Below are 19,770 nucleotides of genomic sequence, written 5' to 3'. Positions count from 1 at the left end.
CCTGGTTGGCTGGGGTGATGCACGAGACGTGGAACCACTCAGAAAAACGTGACGGGTCCTGGTGTGTGGGACAGCTCCCGTCCTCTTGGCAACCACCAGCTCAGTCACCAGTCTTAAGGTGACTAAATTCCCATCTCCCACCCTCGGGAGGCCCTTGGCGGCACCTCCCGGGCTCAGAGAAGCTGGCTCCTACCTGACACTGGCTCTGCAGCTTCTTGGTGGGTCGGCCGACGATGTAGATGTGTGTGGGTGGGAGGCTGATGGAGCTGTACACAGAGATGTCCTTCGTAGAGCCGTATGCCGCGTGGATCCTCATGTGGAGCTGCGGGGAGCGAAAGCAACACCTGGTCAGAACATACGGGTGTCCCGTGCTGCACAAGAGGCAGGGCTGGTTTTGTTTTTTTTTTTTTTTCTTTTTTAAATTTTAAATAGCATTTGTAGGAATCTCAGGTCAATAACTTATGTAAGTTCCCAGCAGGATAACGCACCGCTGTGCAAAGCGCTAATTAACAGAGCTGGGGATGTTTACAGGCCAGAACAAGAGGGGTAACAGCAATACGAAAGCAGATCTCTGCTTGCTGATCCACAATCTTTCCTTGAGGTCTGCGGGGGGCAGAGATGCCACACACTTCACTGCCTACTTGTCCCTGGGGAAAAGGAGCAGTTTGCAACCCCCCCCCTGCAGTGATCATTAACGGGGAGCGTTCCCCTCCACCAGCCACGCTGCTGCATACAACACTGCTGTTTAACTCTGGTGGGCAGAGGGAGAAGGGACAGGCAGCAAACTACGCTGCTTTTCAGGGATTCATTTGCCTCCACTCCAAGCAGAGAGCAACTCCCGGCCAACCCTCTCCTTAGTGGGTGAAGCTGGGGCTGGCAGGGGAGGTGGGGACACTGGTGCTACCACAGAGCAGCCAGCTTTACCCCCGGAGCCACAGGCAGGCCAGGGAGAGGGAAAGGAAATCTCTGACCCTGGTTACAAACTTGTTTTTCTGGAGGACAAGGGAGAGCAGGCAGCAAGTAAAGGCCAGCTGCTTCTGCCACTGTGACCGAGGCCAAAATTAGAGTCCAGGAGAGTTAATGAGGAGCTTTCCCTGCTATTCAAGGCAGGGCACAAGTGCTCAGTTCCTTCACTTGCCAGACAGAGGAAACCTTGTTTTATCTGGAGCTTTTCTGAGGCTCTGGGCTGAGCAATGTTAAGACCTCCCTGGGGTTGAACGCTTGGGAAGATGCTCTGTGGAGTCTCCCACCAGGGCTGTGTGGTGCAAGGCCATTTCTGCAGCAGCTCCACACCCTCTCAGACCTGCTGGTTACATCACGGGCAACCAGAAAGCCACCAAACAGGGGAAAATAGTGCACATGTGGGGAAGAGAGGCACTGCTGCCTCTGTTTCATCAGGCACTTGGCACTGGGAGGACCGGTGATGAAATGGAGCAGTGCAGAGCAGAGATGACACAATTTAACAGCGTAGAAACTTTTGTAGAGCAATAAAAGGATGAAAATAAAATGAACAGATTAATCTTCCACCGCAGGTCACATTGCTGCCAAGAGACTGGTGCTGACAGGGACAATTGGACAAGGAGCAATTTAAACCCGTGCTACGATCGTATTTCAGCAGACCCAGGCTTACATCTGTGATGAGGGATTTCAGGAAGTTGGCCTTGTGCCGCAGCGGGTCGTGGACGAGCCCGTCGCAGAAGGAGACGATCCCGTGGGGGAAGTTGTGCTGTGCTAACCACGCTACCACCCTCTGCTTCTGCATGTCGGGGCGGCCCGTGACATAGATAATGAGGTAGCCGAGGTCTTGCCAGTGCCTAGAAGGAAAACCACACAGCAACGGATTGCAGACCTAGAGCAACGCCAGCGTCAACCAAACCAAGAGCCCCAGCCCCTGCCGCTGACCTTACAACGTCGACCGCTCCGGCGCGGACCTTGGGGTCGCTGCCCATGATGGACACGCTGGCTGCGAAGGAGCCGTCGATGCTGAACACCACAAACTCCGTCCCCTTCGGCAGGACCGTGATGTAGCTGTCTGCGTACGTGTGGTCACCCCTGGAAGGGATGCAGGTACTTAAAGGCATCAAGATATTCTGAAGGTCTCACCCGGTCCCGCAGTGTGCCACGAGCCCACAGCAGCACCCAAAGCTGGTCCGAGGGCTCTGACAGCGCCGCCGCCCTCGGTTACAGCAGGGACGGGCACTGTGTGAGGGCCTCGGGGCTAAAAGTGGGGGTGAAAATACTGCTCTGGAGCCCTGGTGCCAGTGACTTAAAAAAATAGCCCTAGAAAACCACTGCTGGGTTCACCACAGAGAAAATGCTCCCCTCCTCCCCCTTTCAGAGCTCACCACCAGCAGCTGGAGCTGAGCCAGAGCCCCTGGGCTGTGAGTTATCACGAGTATGAAGTTCTGTTCCTCAAGGACAAGTTTATGGTCTTTAAAATACGCTCAGTTGTGCAGTTTTGCAGATGACTGTGAGGCCATATGGCTGTGGTGCAGAAGGCTTGCTCCTGCAGTGGGAACTCAATTACCATGCTGCTGCTGATGCAGGTGTTGGAATAAAACGTGGCTCTTTCTCTCACAGCTCTAGAGTACAAATAGCTTTGTCCCTGTTGCTGGCAAACCAGACTCTGAACCCACCCAACAAGCAGAGCTGCCCCGCAAGGAGGGACCATGTTCTACAGTCAAACTCCTCTTTTCACAGAATCACAGAATCATTCAGGTTGGAAAAGACCCTCGAGATCATCGAGTCCAACCATCAGCCCAACACTACAAAGTTCTCCCCTACACCATATTCCCCAACAGCTCATCCCAACGGCCCTTAAACACCCCCAGGGATGGGGACTCCCCTCCCTCCCTGGGCAGCCTGTTCCACTCTCTGACCATTCTTTCTGTGAAATATTTTTTCCTAATGGCCAGTCTGACCCTCCCCTGTTGGAGTTTAAAGCTGTTCCCCGTTGTTCTGTCACTATCTGTGAGAAGAGACGAGCAGCAATCTCTACATTGTCCTTTCAGGCAGTTGTAGAGAGTGATGAGGTCTCCCCTCAGCCTTTTCCTCCTCAAACTAAACAGTTCCTCTTGCAAACTAAGCACCAAGTTACCCCACCTGACCACCATCTTGACGGGGTACACGCCAATGCCCAGGCGCCGGTTCTCAGGGATGACATAGGAAATCCTGCCACTGCTGTTGCTGATCTCTGTGTCGAAGTAAACCCACTCTCCTGACGGTGGCTGTGTCATGATGTGAATGTCCACCTGGGAAAACAGCGAAACTGGGTCAGCAACAGCATTAGACACAGACGAGTAGAGCAGGCCAAGCACGGGGACCTCCCACCCAAGCCGGGCTGGGTCCTGCTTCCGCCCCCCGCACTTCACAGATCTGAGCTGAGAAGCACCCAAACGTCAGGATGCTGGAAGGAAACCTGGCCTTGTGGCCAAGACCTCCACGATGAACGCTGGTCCTGGTAGGAGGCACCACACAAGTCCAGGCAGCAGAATCTGGCCAAGACTCGGGGGCAGCAAACCCTGTCAGGGACCAAGGGGGCACTGGCCAGCACTGCCTCTGTCCCCGTCCCCACACTTTTTCCCCACACGATGCACAACCGCCATAGCAGACACAGTACCTTTTCTCCTGTGAGTGTGACCATATCTAACGGGCCGTACATAAACCTTCCAGTTAAGGTCTGGGGCCCATCTTCATTAGCAATGGTGTCATTTATCCTGTGGTTAGCTGTGACATTCTGCACAAGTCAAGAGGGAAAGGGGAAAAAAAAAGAAAAAAGAAAAAAGTTTACTGGACAACCTCACAGGGAAATGCCAAATATAACCAGACAAATGGGAGCATGGGTTTCTCTGTGCCATTCCCCCCCCACCCCAGCTCTCAGCTTTAGAAGTGACCTGTGGCAGAGGTGAGACTGTGCCCCACATCGACAGGGTGGATTTGAGCCATTTCAACAGCACTTTGTCCATGCAGTTCTGATACTGTCTATTACCTCTCACACTAAGGATTTAAGAGGCCATACAAAGAGCTGCCAGAGAAATTTGCTGACATTGTTTCAGCTCTAGCAGAGAACTGCCCTCTTTTGGGAATCGGAGACATTCCGTGGGAGCAGAAGGCATTTACCAAGCAGAGAACTTGCATTATTGGACTTTGAAAGATGTTCAGTCCCTTTCCCTGACCCACAGCCAACGCTTTCTGCATTTTCCATAGACTCAAGGCCAAGAGGAGACCTTGCTGGTACAGATCCTTCAAGTTGCTCTTTCACGGCTACATGGGTAGGATATAATCACTAATATACACCAGCAGGGCAACAGGACCCTCTGTCCCTGCTGTGGACAGACACAGCCGTGCCCTCGCTGCCTGCTTTCGGTGCTGTTCTTGCAGCCCAACTCAGAACACCTCTACACGACAGCACTCCCTCCCGCCGCGGAGGCAGCTCCAAAAACCACCCTTACCCGGAGCTTCACGTGCGTCCTCTTGCGGAGCCACTTCTCGCGGGGCTTGGAGGGGGTGAAGACAGACACCTCCTTCCCATCCAGCTCCAAAACGCTCGAGTTCTCGTGCCTCATCACCTGCGGGAGGACAGATCCCATCCAGATGTCAGCCACTTGTGCAGTGACCCCCCCTCCTCCTGCCTATGCTGTTCTGCATCTCCCGAGCCAGCGCTGAGTAAGGGCAATGCCTGGACAGAGGCAGTCTGAATTTTGCCTCCTGGGTGTTTGGCTTGTCAGCTTGCAGGTTTTACAGGCTGCTCCCTTAATTGCAAGGACAAGTGGTCTCTTCCGAGCTAGCAAAGCCTGCGGCCAGCGCTGACTTAATCCCGGCTGGGACACAGGTTATTTAGATTGTCAGGAGGGACAAAACTGACTCTAACACAGCAGGACGAGCTCCGTGCTTAGATCCCTGCCCTTCCTCCAGGCATTAATTAGTCCCTTCCCATGGTCTGCAAGGGACTGTCTCCTTTGAACACGAGTCTTCTGCCGTTCTCCTAACAGATCCAGCACCATCTGCTCTGACCGGCCTCATGCCGACAGATGTTGTTCCTTCAGCTCATTTCTTATTTCTATTTAAACACATTTCAGGCTGCTCTTGCCCCGTGGCTTTTCCTCCTCTTACTGATTTGACCCTGGCAGAGGCACACAGGGGTCTGGCTCAGCCATATGCAAGGCAGAGCCCAGGGCATCTGTCCATCCCGACCTTGTCTCTGAGGTTGACAGAGCTCAAGGACTTTGTGCTGGTGGGATGTCGCTGCACCAGCACGAGGATCAGAGAGGGGACAAGGTGATGCCCTGCAGCCAGCCTTTGGGGGCAATTCCTGCCTGTCACCGGGGCACAGGCAGGAACCTGCAGAGAGGAGGGTTAGATCCCACCTAGACCGCTCTTAAGCTCTAGGAGAAGGAAGAATAACACCCAAAGGCGAGGGGACATCTTCAAGACCGCTGTAAGACTGGGAGATGACCCTGTGGAGAACTCCAAAAATTGGCAGCAGTCCTTAATCATCCCGCCGCACCAAAAAATTAAGAAGCTTATTAAACGTGGGCTTTTTTACAAGGTCTTGAACATACTGTGTGTGGTTAGCAGCTCTCCAGCTGACCTCGGCTGTAGTGGTCTGACACAGGCCAGCTTGCTTTGCAGAGCTGAAGCTGTTTTAATTCCAGGGAAATGGCAAAAGGACCCCAGGGAGGATGAGCCTGCTGGGGAGGGAGTTCATGGAAATCCAAGGTAAACAAAATAACAAGTTTTACAGAAAATTATTTCAATCAGGAATCTATTCTGAGTCCTATTTGGGCTTGTTTTAACCAGATTTAATCTTTGGAGGCTAAAACTATTCAACAGCTTACTTTAACATTTTGTCCAGAGATGGCTTTCAAAGGCAGTTAGAAACAAGTCCTTATTAGGGGAAGAAGTGGCATGGTGCTCTGGAAGGACAGCAAGAAGACAGGGGATGAGAAAAACCCTTATCTCAAGGCAGAGACGAGTGAGTAGAGATGGGGACTGGGGAGGGGGGGTGCCAGACTACTGAGGCAGCCACTGGCAGGCTTTGAACGGATGGAGAGGTACCTCAAGCCACAAGATACAAAGCCCCACACTGTGCTACAGACCCAGGTTCAGGCTGAATCCTGAGTAATCGGCTATTTCTTGAGTGGAACGTTTTCCGTATGAGACTGTCATGATTGTTCCCCCTCACGGGTCTCTCTCTATCTGTTCAGCCCCGCGAGGCTGGGTTCGATGCAGGGCTGGGGTTTCACAGCAAGGTGTGTGCAAGCACAGAGCTGTCTCGCTGGGCTAGGTACAGCCTGCGAAGAAAGGGTCTCGCTGGATTATCTCTCCTGCTCAGCTGCCACCAGCACCGACATGTCTGTTGTTTATGGTTCCCACACTATTGGGAAGATAGCACTGAAAGAAAGTTTGCCAACAGAATCATAAATAATTGAGAGCTGCAGTCAAGGAGGCTGGAAGAGAGCGGGGACGGCTTAACAGCTGAGCTAACACAAAGCAAACCCAAGTGCTGAAGTGGGCAGCATAATCCACAGAGTTGCTTTTAGTTTTGCTTTTTCCAATTCAATGCTCTAAGTACCGTTCCTTGGGGGGTTCATACTTTGCAAGGCAAATCATTTCCCCCCCATCCCCGTGGAACTGAAGGAAAGGTATTTCTTTTAGGAAAACCACATTTTAAACAGTAAATTTAAATCTCAGACCAAATGTAGTTGATAGACTCTGAGGTGTCAGACTCTGGACACCAGCAATCCCCATTTACCCAGTCCCAGGAGAACTGCTTTGTACTGGAGGAACAAGGACTAAATCCCAAAGCAGTGATGATGGTCTGAGTTCCTAAAAGAGACCACAAGAACTCAGAAAACCAAAACAGAGAACTGAACTCTGCCTATCAACTCATATCAAATTCATACCAAACTTCTCCTCAAATTCAAACAAAACCTTCTCCTTTGGTTTTATTGTATTTGGTGCTATCTTTATTTGTACATCCCGAAATTTCCTTTAAGTTTCAGACTTGAGATCTCAACTCACACAGAAGAACGCTCACTTCAAGAAGCAAGTGCCACTAACTTTTGCCACTGCGACCTGGTAAGAAATGGCCTTGGGCTCACTCCATGGCTCCCTAGTGAGCCCATCTGAAACCTTCTCCGATGATAAAACCCAGACCCAAAGTAACCAGGTGTGACAGCACACATCTGTGAAGTCTGCACATGCGCAGCTCTGGCAACAACACAGATGGGGAACAAAAAGTAGGGGAAGAAAACGGATCTGCAGTAGCAAAGGGTATTTTTTTCATCTCTACGTGTCAACAAGAGTTACGGAAGGTGCAGTGGAAAAAAAAACAAAGAATCCAAAATATTTTTCAGCCCAAAGGAGATCGGGGGAGGGAGAATTCGACTGTACCTGTCTCAGCAGGAAGGAGACAACGTCCGTTGACTCCCAGTAGCTGGCGTGGAAGAGGTGTGGCAAAGCAACCGTTGGAAAAGCCGTCAGAGCATCAGGACAGTAGAGAGCGTAGTCGATCCTTTTGGTTCCCCACCATTTGGCAGCAACTAGAAGCAAAAGACTCGTTCAGACAAAGGGGGTTCACATGCGTGTGCAGTCTCCGTCACAAACAGCATTTCAAGGCTCTGGCTCCTCACTCCGGGTAGGCTGGGAGGGTGCTCCCTGGGTGGCCGCACTGCTAAGAGGGAACAACCATCCCAGGGCTCAGTGTTTGCTCAGACTGAGGGAGGAACACACAGGGGCACCAGCACTTGAGCTCTCCTTTATTTAAGCAAAGAGGAAGGCACTAGAGGGCAGGTATTAAGTGGCTGTTAGTCCAGACCCTGGGGAAGGGGTCCAAGCCTCAAACGCAGTGAGCCTGGGAATCCATGTACCAAAACATCAGACAGAAACCCGTCGCGGTGGGAGGAGGGATGTGTGTGCTCTGCTCACCAAGTACACGCCCAGGCCCCACTTCCGACTCCTTTTGCTTTCACCAAGGAATAGCATCCAGATACTGACCACACTAAAGAGGATTTGAACACCAGGAGCCCATGTGAGATGTTAAAAGGCACCACAAGGCAGGGTATATGGCACATGCTGCCGGGACTGGCAGTCCCCAGCAAGTCTTTGTTGCCCTCCTGGGCTACCGTGTTGCAGGCAACTGAGCTGTCCGGCCCAGCCTCCCCAGAGCACAGCCTCTGCAGCGGCCAACAAGAAAAGTATTTGGGGGCACAGGACTTTGCTGCACAGAGGACTGAAAAATACACCGGGATTTTGGGCGGGCAAGGTTACAGACAACACAGAAGAGTTTCTCCCGTGGGGAGTCAACAACTCGCACACAAGTGTCTGACAGCCTGTGTTCACCCGTGGGCACCACCACACCTCAACGTTGCCCTGAACTCTGCCCACACACGTATCCTTTCTGATTCTGAGCATGTCTCAGCCCAAAGCCTCAGACCTCAAAGGCGTGAGCTGCTTTCCCAGCAGTGAGGAGTCCTCAGACCCCGCGCACTCCAGCCTGGGAAAGTGCTCATGGAAAGAGAAGATGGATCAGATCAAGAGAGAAACAGGAGGAGCTGTGTTTGCATGCAGGTTGCAAGCCAAGGCTTTGACAAGGGCTTTCTCAAGCTTGGTTTTTCTCTGTGACAATGTTCCCTTTTTACGGAATTCCAGGAAAGCTGCCAGGTATAAGGTACAATCCAACAAACCCTTCTTGTTAAGGGAAATCTAGCTGGTGATGAGCACAGATGCTGAATTGAAAAAACGGACCCACCAGCTTCTTCCAGAGACCTGCACAAAGCTCCCACCACAGCAGCATGCAGAGGGTTATGGCATCAGCACATCCCCACAGCCCAGCCCTGGCTCTGCTGGGGGCCCAGGCCATTGCTTTTCTCAAGAGCCACGAGAAGAAGGAGGGCATTGATGGATCAACATGGCTTTTCCGGAGCACACAGGCGCCTCCCCGCGACCATTTCTGACTCCCTGTCTTCCAAATGGGCAGCTCCTGGTTGAGTCCCAACCTTTTGTTTCTCATGCAAGTCCCCAGTTTGGGTAATTTCAGATTCTTTGTAGGAAGCAGACAGGATTTACTCTTCCATGCTCAAAAGACAGCGGTGGAGGCAGAAGCATTGTCCCCATGGCTCTGCCTAGAAGAACTGCTCTTGCCAAGTTGTTAGCTGTGTTATGATCAATCTTCAGAGCAAAGTGACAGAAATACTTGTTAAAACGCAATCAGAAATTGCAAGTGTCTCAGTGAAAGCGCATAGATTTGTTGTGAAGTTCTGTGACTATCAAATGAGAGAGGTGGTCGACCGGAGTGGATCTCTCCAGAATACCTGTCTTGATGTCCAGGTCGGGTATCCGAAGAGCACAGTCTGCAGCCTGACTCCACGGCCCTTTGAGCTTTCTTCCCTTCGAAGGGATTTCATGCTTATGATGCCTACGTCTCTTGGATGAGGTTTGGGTAGGGGATTTGTGAGGGAGGGCAAGCTGGGACAGAAGGCTAAACCCTCTACAATGATTAAGGTGGTGTTTGGTTTCTAAAAGGAAAAATAAAGTAAAAAAAAAAAAGCAGAAATCACACTTATTATTATGCCATACACACACACTGCTGCAGGCAACACCGGCTTCATCCTCCAGAATTCCATAGTGCAAGGGAAGCTGCACCCTTGGGAGGGCTCCCAGGAGGGAACCAGGGGTTTGTGGTGCCCCTCCAGACTTCCTCCAGCTCTCCCTGTGGGATAAGCACGGACCACATCCAACCCTCAACGCCACGCTAACAAGGTCAAGCACGGGAGCTGCAAAGCCAGAGCCAGGGCTCGGGGGACACGTCGGCACTCGGGAGGTGAAGGAAGGGGCCGTGACAGCCCTTGGGGCAGGCTGCAGAGGGGCCAGGGTGCACGTGCAGCCCACACCAGGGCCTGACTCTTACTCTCCAATCTCAGAAACGGGTTCTGACAGCTGTGAAGTGCATGGAAGAATAAATTACACAAACCAGAAGCTCAATAATCAGGAAGAGTGCAGGGAAAGCAAAGAGAGGCAAGCACTGCGCGGGCCTGATCCTGCCGCCAGCTCGCAGACGCGTCACGCGGGCCTTTAGGCATCACCCCGGCGTAAACCCTTCGTAACGAACAACCACCACCCCCCCGCTTCCCATCCTGGCCAGCCGAGCTCGGCAGCTCTCCGTGGGTGTGAAACCAGCACAAAACAAACACCTTCCCCCCCCAGGAGCCTTCTTCCCAAGCAGATGAGTATTTAGCAAGCGGTTGTCAAGATGTCTTACCAGGACAAATATAAGAACGCGCACAGGGAGCACGGTGTCAGCTTTTGGATGTGTTTTGGGAAAGAAAACCTTGTCTGTCCGAGCAGGTAACTTATTCCTGCTGTGGAGTTTTGCCTCAAACAGAGCAAGAAGTTACAGCATCCCCTGAGCAGCGCCCACAGACCTTCAGCAACTAACACTTGCCTCGGGGAGCGTTATTTACCTCAGTAGTTAGTTATGAAGCGAGTTGTTCGTAGCCCTGTAGCCTAAGGTGCCAGGAATGGAGTATCTAAATCTTTGCCACCTTCTGGGACAAGAGTTCAGGCTGAAGGTTTTTATGGTGTGGGTTTTATAGTGTGGGGTTTTTTTTTTGTTACCGTTTTTTGTTCTGGTTTAAATTTGTTTGGTTTTCAGCCTTTTTTTGGTTGCAGTTATCAGAGGTCCCTGAGGACACAGACTGTTAATCTTTCACCTCAGCTGAAATGAAGAAGGGGCTGAACCATTAACAAAGGCTGTTGTTCTCTACCGTGTTAGCTCGGAAGTTATACAGGTCTTGGGAAAAATAGGAAAGAAAAAAAATCCCTTTGATTCCTCATTCGGCTCTGGGATACGGGTCATAACTGGCTGACTCTGAGCTGCCCTGCAGGCTACAGAAGAGCTGAATTTCTAATGCAAAGCAATAAATAACTGGAACCCTTTAAGCATTTCAGAGGGACTTACTCATCCCCATTTTTTGTGGGCCACATTTAAGTGATCTGCATCAAGCCACATGCTGCATCCTGCATTATCAATCTGGCAGTGTTGATCCCTTCCAGTTCTGTCCGACTTATCAACAGCAGCACAGAAACATGCCTTTGGATTAATCCTCGCCACGCACAGCAGCCAAATGGCGCTCAGAGTTATCAATTATCATCATATTTTTTCCAACAATTTATCACCATCGCGGTCCAACATGCGCAGCACAGCGGTGGCCCCTGTATCGAATACATCATCTGTTCCTCCGGGGGAGATGGTAACACGTAGCACCGACTATGGCAAAACCAGGCGAGGGTGGAATAATTCCAGCTTTTTGTTCTGAATGGAAAGTACAACCCCAGACAGACAGACAGACAGACAGACAGAAGCTGCGTGGCTCTGGCCCGGTGCATGGCGCTGAGAGAGCGGTGCGGCAGCGAGCAGTAGTCTCGGAGGGGGTGAAACACTTACTGTTGGCTATGTTGGAAGCAGTGTAACTGTCTGCCATTCCTGAGACCTGGCTGGCAATGCTGATCTCACTGGCTCTCCGGAAGCCCCTGAATTGAGGGGCTGAAATGGGGGTGGACAGGGACGCGCTTTCCATGAAGACGGCACCATGAGACTGAACAACATCTGCTACAAAGTTGAAACAGGGAAATCAAAATATTAGACCAACAGACAGAGGCTGGGCAAGATGAACTCGAGGGGAGGAAGGAGGCAAACAAGGCCGGTAGGTGCAAAAAACCTTTCAGAACTGATTGGAATGAAAAAAGCATTTCATCGGAGCTCTGGTTTGAAAAGAAAGCAAACACCACAGCAGGCAGAGACATGTGGCTGGAGGAGCAATCTTTGATTGAGAGAAGCAAAGTAAGTAGCTCAAAAACCAAATACAAAACCCCAAAGAAAAATCCAGGCAGACTTATTCAAGCAGCAATAACGGAAGCATGTGTCATACATACAGATGTGAATATACACAGCTTTATATATTCACATCAAGAAAAAATAACCAAGGTAAGGAGAGCAACAAAAAAAAAAAAAAAAAACCACCTTAGAAAGGGGATATTTGTTTTCTTGAAACACTTAGACTTAAATGAGTATTTCCAAGATAGAAGCATCAGTGCAAAAGAACAACAACAAAAAAATAAATCAAGAAAACATTTTCATGCCTGGCAGGGACTAAATTTGAACTTGTATTTAATTGCTAATGGATACAGCCAACACTCGTTAAACTAAAGTAAGGGCTATTGCAAGAAAGGAGTCTGGTGCTGAGCACTTACATCTCCAACCGGTGTTGGTGGATCGGGGAGCACTCAGTCTCTGTGAAAACAGAGCTTCTTTTGTACAATGCGCAAGTCTAGATTTTTAGATCCCAACCTGAGGTTTACCAAGTGTGGCCTAACCCTTTAGTACATAAATACAGAAAAGGAGGGTTTAGTCATGCTTGTGTGGATCTTTTACATGTATCGGAGGGAAATGGATCTAAAATGTTCAGGACTGGCAACCCGAGAGATGCTGCAAGTCACAATAAAATCTCTGCATTTCAGTTTTCTCCCTGTAACACTGGTAAGAGCATCCACCCCTCTGTGGAGGCTACGAGGCCGAGTTAAGTGTCTCTGGGATATCCCAAGACCCTGCACTGCAGAGGGTTTGTAATGCCACTACCAAGTACCTCACAGCAGGCAGCACCAGTAACATGCAAAAGCAAAGCTACTCACTATCATTTTAACTTTGCCCATCTCCGCTGTAGCTGAGGAGCAGCATCTGAACTTTACTCCCAGACATCAGACGGGGCACAGGTTCGTGCCCAGTCAGGCAGTAGGTGCCACGGGGAACACGAGTACGTTACTCCCACACACCAACATCCTCCACCTATTTCAGCCAGGTTAGAATATCCTTGGATTTAATCCCAGTATGCAGCTGACACAGGGCGTTGTTTTGGCAACTGGTTTATTTTAATATCAATCTTTTTTGCTTGGGGCTACTGATTTGCTTCATCCGATCTCTCAGTTCGCAGCAGCAGTGTCTGTGCCCACACAAATCCTGCTGCAGTGTTGGTAAAAGAGTTCTGTTCTCTGCAGGGAAAAATCAGGCCACAAGCTGCTCTGTGTAAAAGCTTTGTGGACTGCGAGATCTGAGCCTTAGCGGGAGCCTGACCTGATGATGAGCTGCACACACTGCCCACGGTGTGCCTGAAAGGCCATTACCAGCATCACTTTCTCAGCACTTTCCTCCTCTTTTCACCTTGCCTTGAGCTGCTGGCTGTCAAGGCTGCTACCGCTACCCACAACCCAGCCAGGACCACCAGGCCAGTACGGCAGAAAGCACCAGCACAAGCAAGAGCAGACAATTCAAGCAGAGGCTGTACTCGGAGAACATGAGCCAAGCCCGGAGTAACCCCACAGAGGTCTCAAGGGTAAAAGGTCTCGTTCCCATTGTGACCTGGGACAACCCTCTCATCTTTTCCCTGGTTACTCCTTCCTCTCCTTCCCCTTGCCTGCACAGATCCTGCTGTGCTTAGGCACTTGTGTCACATCAGACGGGTGCCCCAACACAGCTGATGACCATTAGCTTCCCTGAACTCGGTCAGATGGAAGGAGTTTGGTTTTGTCTGGGTTGGTTCAGGTTTAACTAACACCTACTAACAAAGCCTGAACTTCTCCCTCTCCCTTAAATATAAACCATCTATGGCTTGAATTAGCAAGCAGCTGGAAGACATGCCAAAGACTGTTACAGCAATGCTACACAAGAGAAAAGGCTGGGCCAAATGTGGTGCTGCCTGGGTGGATCATGGCTCTGGCTCCATTAGCATGTCTTCACTTAGCTCTGTCTGAATTTTATCTCCTTTTTTGAGAACCCAGAAAGTGGAAAGGGAATAAAGGAAGCGGTATTTTCGGCTTGCTCTTTTTAGCCAGTCTTGTCTTCCTGGGGCTAACTGGGGATCTTTGAATACAATGACTTTGAAGCAACCTCAGCAGCACTTCCCACACCATCCTAGCTAGTGTCACCAGAGGAGTAATTCCCACTCCTGTAAAAGCTCAAACTCTTTTAGCATTACTGAACTGTTCAGTTTAGCGTTGCCCGTGTTGGTGGCAGGAGCCTGCTCTGCGGGGGATGAAGTGCCACCCAGCAGCAGCGCTCCCATGCTCCAGCCCACTCAGGCTGCTCTCGTATTTCTCCCTTTTTCCAAGCTACACCCCCCCTGTCCCTGAAAAAGGACAGTTTCAAGAGAAACAAGGGCCAGGAAAAGGCAGGGCAGGAAGCATGGACAGTAAACCTGTTTTATGCATTACTGCTCCTTCAGCCAAGCTTGCTCAACCCCCAAGCTGCAGTGACGGTGACTTCCAGAGGAAACCCAGGGATATGAGAATCCCCTCCCTGCCTCCCCCATTTTCCCTAAACTCTGTGTATTCTTTGCACCAAATCCCTTGTGCAGCACCTGCTCTTGCAATTTTGAAACCAAGGGGGCTTTCCTGGGGACGAGGGCGGGATGTCACAGATGCTGCCATGCCAGCACAGACCGATGCCAGTGCCTGCAACCTAAAGGGAGCAGTCTAAAGCCTTCTGCATTGCAGAGGTGGCATCTCCAGCCACAGCTCCGGTCCTGACAACCACAGGGAGGTTTTTCAGGCAAGCACTTTGAGCCCAGGGCAAAGTCAGATGGCTGGACCAGGCCCAGCAGGAGCAAGACTTTCATCAAGATTAGCTGTTCATTTGCGTCGCCAGGTGAGGACAGAGGTGCCCCCAGTTTACTGCACTGGCTGAAGTGCAAGGGTACTTCGTACCGTGCCTGAGGGCAGACTTTATTAGAACAAGGAAGCTTTGGGAAGAGGAGACCTGGCTCGAGCAGTGCCCTGAGCACCCTCTCTCCCAGCAAAGGACCCGCTGCTGCTCAAACTGCAGCACACACACATCAGGCCAGTGCAACGAGCTGAGATTTAACTGCGCTTCTGGATGAGATGACGTAAGAAGCAAACCCACTTTATTTTTTTTTTTGCCTATGTATGGATCTTTAATACTTATTTCAGTGCTATGCCTTTTCATTTATGAACTCGTTTGTCAGTGTTCTTACTAATCGTTTCCCACTATGTGAATGGCACCGGGCCATCCTCCTAATGTACTGTTGGCACTGTGTTAAGTCCTTGGGGTATCTGAATGGCAGATTTCAATATGTGCTATTTGCAGGCTGAGCTGTGGGACCGAAGCGGGAAATACTGAAAGCAATCAAAAAATACGTAAGGTTCAATAAAAATAAAAAATTTAAATCAGAAAAGCCAGTCAGCTGCTCAGCACAGGCCAGACCCTGCTTGCACTGGAGTCACTGGTCAGTGCTGGGCACTCTACGGTCACTACCCTGAGATCAAGAACAACACAGATTTCTGTTGTCTGTAAGTTTTTATGTTTCTGGAAATTTCCTGCAGTCCAGTGGCTGAACTGGGTTTCAGCACTTGCTACCGTCAAACCAAGCACTGCTTGGCCACACAAGAGTGTGTGCTCTTGACACACAAGGTAAAGAGCAGAGAAGCTTCTAAAAGCTCTGTCCTGACAGCAGGAAATATCAGGTGACAACTAAAGGGCATTTCATCAGTGACCTCCAAAGTGACTAATTAAAAGCACGAGATCCTTTCCCTCTGCTTTGTTACAGAACATCCCAGCACAGGCAACTTGGCAACTGCACACCTAAAAATGATCTACATCTTCAAAAGACAAAGGGAGAGACTATCTGGAATAGTCAGCAATGTTGCCATCCTGTATGATCACATAACGTACTGGACTGCTCATGAACAGCAAGGGTCAGCTTGTTAAAGGTAAGGCAGCAGAACCAAGCTCTCAATGCAAAACACTGAAAAAGGGGTGAGAACGGGCAAGTAAGACACACAGGGAAGAAAAAGCTAAACCAAAGTCAAGTCTCATTAAAATCGCAGATGTAGCACCAGCCACAACCAGAATAATTGAGGCCATGCAGCATTTATGATGGAAAATAAGGCAAAACAAATGCATCAAACTTTGCTTTTAAGGCAGAAGTCAAGAAATTAATTTTAAAAAGCCAACATGTATAGCCACCTTGGGGTTTGAAAGCCTCAATCACTGTATTCAGCAGAGCCACAAGGAGTGTCCAAACATGAAATACTCGACCGGATAAAATCTGGTCTGACATAGAGATTAATTAGAGTCCTGGGCACGGCGCAGCCTGGCTGACTGCTGGGGGGTCACGCGCTGCGGAGAACCAACCGAGGGGACTCTGCACGGCGCGTGCCACGCGGGCAGGGCCACCCGGGGACTCTGTCTTTCTGTGCCAAAGCCTCTTTCCAGAAGCACAGTCAGCACAGATGGAAAAAGGTAAGTACATGGCAGCAGTCTCCCCTTCTATCATCAACACCAGAACGGGACAGAGTCTGTAACGCCAACTCATTTTCACGGTGGGTTTCCCAGACCCAAGCATGATCCCAAGGGGTTATTTCATGTGGCACAGCCTGAGACACAGCATGAAGATTTCAACTCCAGGAGGCAATAATACAATCTCCAAAAAGCACCCCAAGTACCCAACACCATAGACAATACAAAAAGTGTAGATTACACACACTCAGCAAAACCAGCACTTTTATTGGAAACATCTTGCCAATTCAGTACGGGAACGGGGATACTTGTTTCCATGAAGCTGTCCTGGTGCTGGAGAGCACCCAGAGGGCTACTTTCCATGAGGAGGATGGGATTGTTCTGGATTGTCTCAACTAGAAGCAGATGGGGGAAAAAAAACAAACAAAAAACAAAAAACAGAAGGACAAAGAACAACAGACATGCGGCCACAAAGTGTTAACATACAAACGGTTACAACTGAGCACTTCAACTATGAATCTTCAATGAAAAGACAACCTTCAAATAGAGTAAAAGGAACAAAACATGGGTGACTTTCCAAATAGACCCACATCAGAGAGATTAACTGGTAGCAGAGGAGAGCACAACAATGGCATTTCAACCACAAAAGAAAAGGGAATCCTCTTAACCAGCTTCTCCAATGAGCCAAATCCATAAATACCCAGCAGATCCAGAGAAATCTTTTTACTACAAGGGGAAAAAAAAGTATGCTGTAAGGGGAGATTTACTTGAATCAGACTCACAGCCTACACAGTGCAAAGCACAGGAGTGAGCAGGGATGTGAATTTGATTTCACTCTGCAAGGAGGTTGTAATGAAACAGGGACCCAACACTTAGTACAGATGAGAAAATGAAGAAAAAAAAAAAAAGTCTAAGAGGCTTTCTGAATCGTGGACTTAAAAAAAGCTACCTATCTGCATGAAGAAATACGAACAGGCAGTGTTACAGAAGGTTTTGTACGTAACTAATTATAACTGAGCACCTGAATTTTACGTGATCATCAAATCATACAGCTTAATTATAGCAGCAATTCACTTTTCTGGAGCGCCCTACAGTAAACACTAACTTCAGTAGTGGCTTTGCAAATCATGGTTAGAACAGTCCTTCTGGGTAATGTGTAAATTGTAATACTGAAATTTTGACTCTAATGGGAAGGAATAGCCTGTTACTTTATGATAAGTAAATGAAAAAGCTTTGTGTTACATGAGAATTTAAAGCTGCTTTTGTCAGTTTTATTCATCAAGACAGAGCAGCATCTCTTAATGTAACAAGGCTAGAACCTGGAGAGGGTTTCAAAATCACTCTGCTCTTCTCATAGTTGAGCTAATTGCTGTTTAACTCCTCTCCACTACACAGCAAGTGTCTCTCTAAACACAGCCAACTTAAAAGTCTAGGGAGGCACGGCAAACTAATAAGATCCCTGCTGTTGTGCAGAATGATAGCCAGAATACAGGTTGCTCAGCGTAAATGAGGCTTCTACCTCTGACTTCAGTGAGAACAGGGGATTTGAAATGTATTTAAGAGGAAGAAGACATTTAGTTGTTTTGGGGTTTGGTTGTTTTTTTTTTTTTAAGAAGCCACTTGCAGCTGATACCTAGAATACACCCAAAAAGCAAATTGCTTTTCAAGTTGCTATAGATTCCCTGAGCTGTTGTAACTGGACTGGGTACAAATGTAATTGTAGGTGGATCCATTTTTAAAAAGTGTCGCAGCAAGCTCTTTGCTAAATTTGACAAGTGAGTGGGGCCTGCAGAAAGTATTTTATTCACTTTATTAAACGTGGGGTTTAGTTCATGCCCATTTAACAAATCAGACTCCAGATTCAGCAATTACAATATAATTTTTGAAGACACTGATACATAGGAAACCACTGCTTTGGATTTTCAATTTTAAAATCATGCAGAGTATCACTGGAATTATTCAGCTCTAGATACATATTCCTCTTCATTTAGTCCTGCATGATTCAAATATTAAACAAATGGAAAGCTACCAGAGCTTTGGGAAAAAAACCAACCACCAGATCCCAATCTTTCTAGCTGGAGGCTTTGATAGTCTACTCTGGGTTACCAGTATGATGTCTTTTGTGCTGTAAGTCTGGTTTTGTATTAGTGATTCTTGGTTGCAATGTTGACTTTAAGTAGCCATTGACTAACAACCTGTAGCAAGGGAAAAATTACAGTGCAATTGTTCTTCCTGCCCCAAAGTCCTGACCCTACAGGGGACCAAAGCTTTAGGTAAAGCAGAAAGGTCAAATTTAGTTCTGCACAGTGGTGAGCTCCCCCAAAAGCTCCTTGCAATGAAAGCCTGCACTGAAATGGCAACAGACCATGAGAGTGTAGGCACAGAAGTGAGGTGAAGATGGTAGGAAATACAATTTATTTTATTAGATCAACTGCAAGGGCATTGATGTAATGGGAGCTGAGGCAGGGCATGGTCAGGACACAGTTGTTTCAAATGTAACCCAGTGAGACAAAGGGCATGCACACAGCCAGTTTAGACTTTGTTACTGCTGCAACTGGGGTAGAGCAAGTGAAGAGGCCACCGATGGCAGAGGAATCCTAGGTGTCCTGTGAACACAAAGTGTCTCATTGGCAAGGGCAAGGCTCCATCACCAGCCCACTGACCTGCAGTAGCCTGTCCCATGAAAAAGTACAGGTTGCAACCAACGAAATCATCTCATCATCTCACTGTTGACTCTGCTCTTTCCAGTTTTTACTGGCCCTCCAAACATCGAAGTCCTAAATTCTGTCAAGTTAATCGTGTTTCAGTCAGTCCCAAACACAAGCACCAGCTTGAGTGTAAATCAGGGATCTTCACAGAGAGGTTACCACATCATGACTCAACAGCTGATGGCCTTTGTGTGACAAATAAAGGGTGTATGGGTCACAAGGCACCGATTCTCCTGGAAGAAAACTACTTTTCTGATAAATGGGAAGTAAGGCTGACATTATAAGGCCAAATCTCTTTCTTGTCATTCCCAATTGCTTTGATAATTTCATGTAAAGTGGGGATATAACTCTTTAGACAACTAATATGTATCCAAAGTGACTTACCCAGAACAGCAGAATTGCCATCACCCAGTGGAAACCTCTGGTAACGAGGAATATTAAAGGGGGGCAAAAGGTAGAACTTCCTCTCCAAAAGAGGCTCGAGGCGTGAAGCAGATGGGTCTGCAGGGTGGAACAGGTTATAGACCTGCTGACAAGCTGGCCTGAGCTGAAAGACTAAAAAGATGAAGAAAAAAAAAACCCTCAAGTATCAAAAGGTTATTTGTTAGAATATTGTAAATATAAAAGGACAACTGTCGGGTTAAAAAAAAAGTGCTAAGGATTTATCATCTCCCTCATCTTCCAGTTTAGTCAACTGAAACAATTTATTACAATATTTACAGAGTCAAGAATTGCCCTGTATTTTTAATGTTT

At 48.7% G+C, this 19,770-nt stretch overlaps 1 protein-coding gene across 6 annotated transcripts in view; it reads right to left on the bottom strand.

The window, feature by feature from the left end:
• Positions 1-19,770, bottom strand: part of PITPNM2 (phosphatidylinositol transfer protein membrane associated 2) — a 129,834-nt gene that overhangs the window by 4,545 nt on the left and 105,519 nt on the right. For 4 of the 6 annotated variants that reach the window (XM_026859486.1, XM_026859483.1, XM_026859484.1 and 1 more), the window contains 10 exons: positions 19,402-19,572; positions 16,555-16,704; positions 11,447-11,611; positions 7,396-7,544; positions 4,452-4,568; positions 3,620-3,736; positions 3,103-3,251; positions 1,903-2,052; positions 1,631-1,814; positions 194-322 (listed from right to left, as the gene is read on the bottom strand). In XM_026859486.1, the coding sequence (XP_026715287.1) occupies positions 194-322; positions 1,631-1,814; positions 1,903-2,052; positions 3,103-3,251; positions 3,620-3,736; positions 4,452-4,568; positions 7,396-7,544; positions 11,447-11,611; positions 16,555-16,704; positions 19,402-19,572 (1,481 nt within the window). The remainder of the gene's footprint in view (positions 1-193; positions 323-1,630; positions 1,815-1,902; positions 2,053-3,102; positions 3,252-3,619; positions 3,737-4,451; positions 4,569-7,395; positions 7,545-11,446; positions 11,612-16,554; positions 16,705-19,401; positions 19,573-19,770) is intronic. The other 2 variants (XM_026859487.1, XM_026859488.1) reach the window with 2 other exon arrangements.

The sequence above is a fragment of the Athene cunicularia genome, assembly GCF_003259725.1.
Source record: "Athene cunicularia isolate RWA chromosome 15 unlocalized genomic scaffold, athCun1 chr15_part1, whole genome shotgun sequence".
Classification (NCBI taxonomy): Eukaryota; Metazoa; Chordata; class Aves; order Strigiformes; family Strigidae; genus Athene; species Athene cunicularia.
The sequence above is the reverse complement of the archived record's forward strand: the minus strand, read 5'-3'. Positions and strand labels throughout refer to the sequence as shown.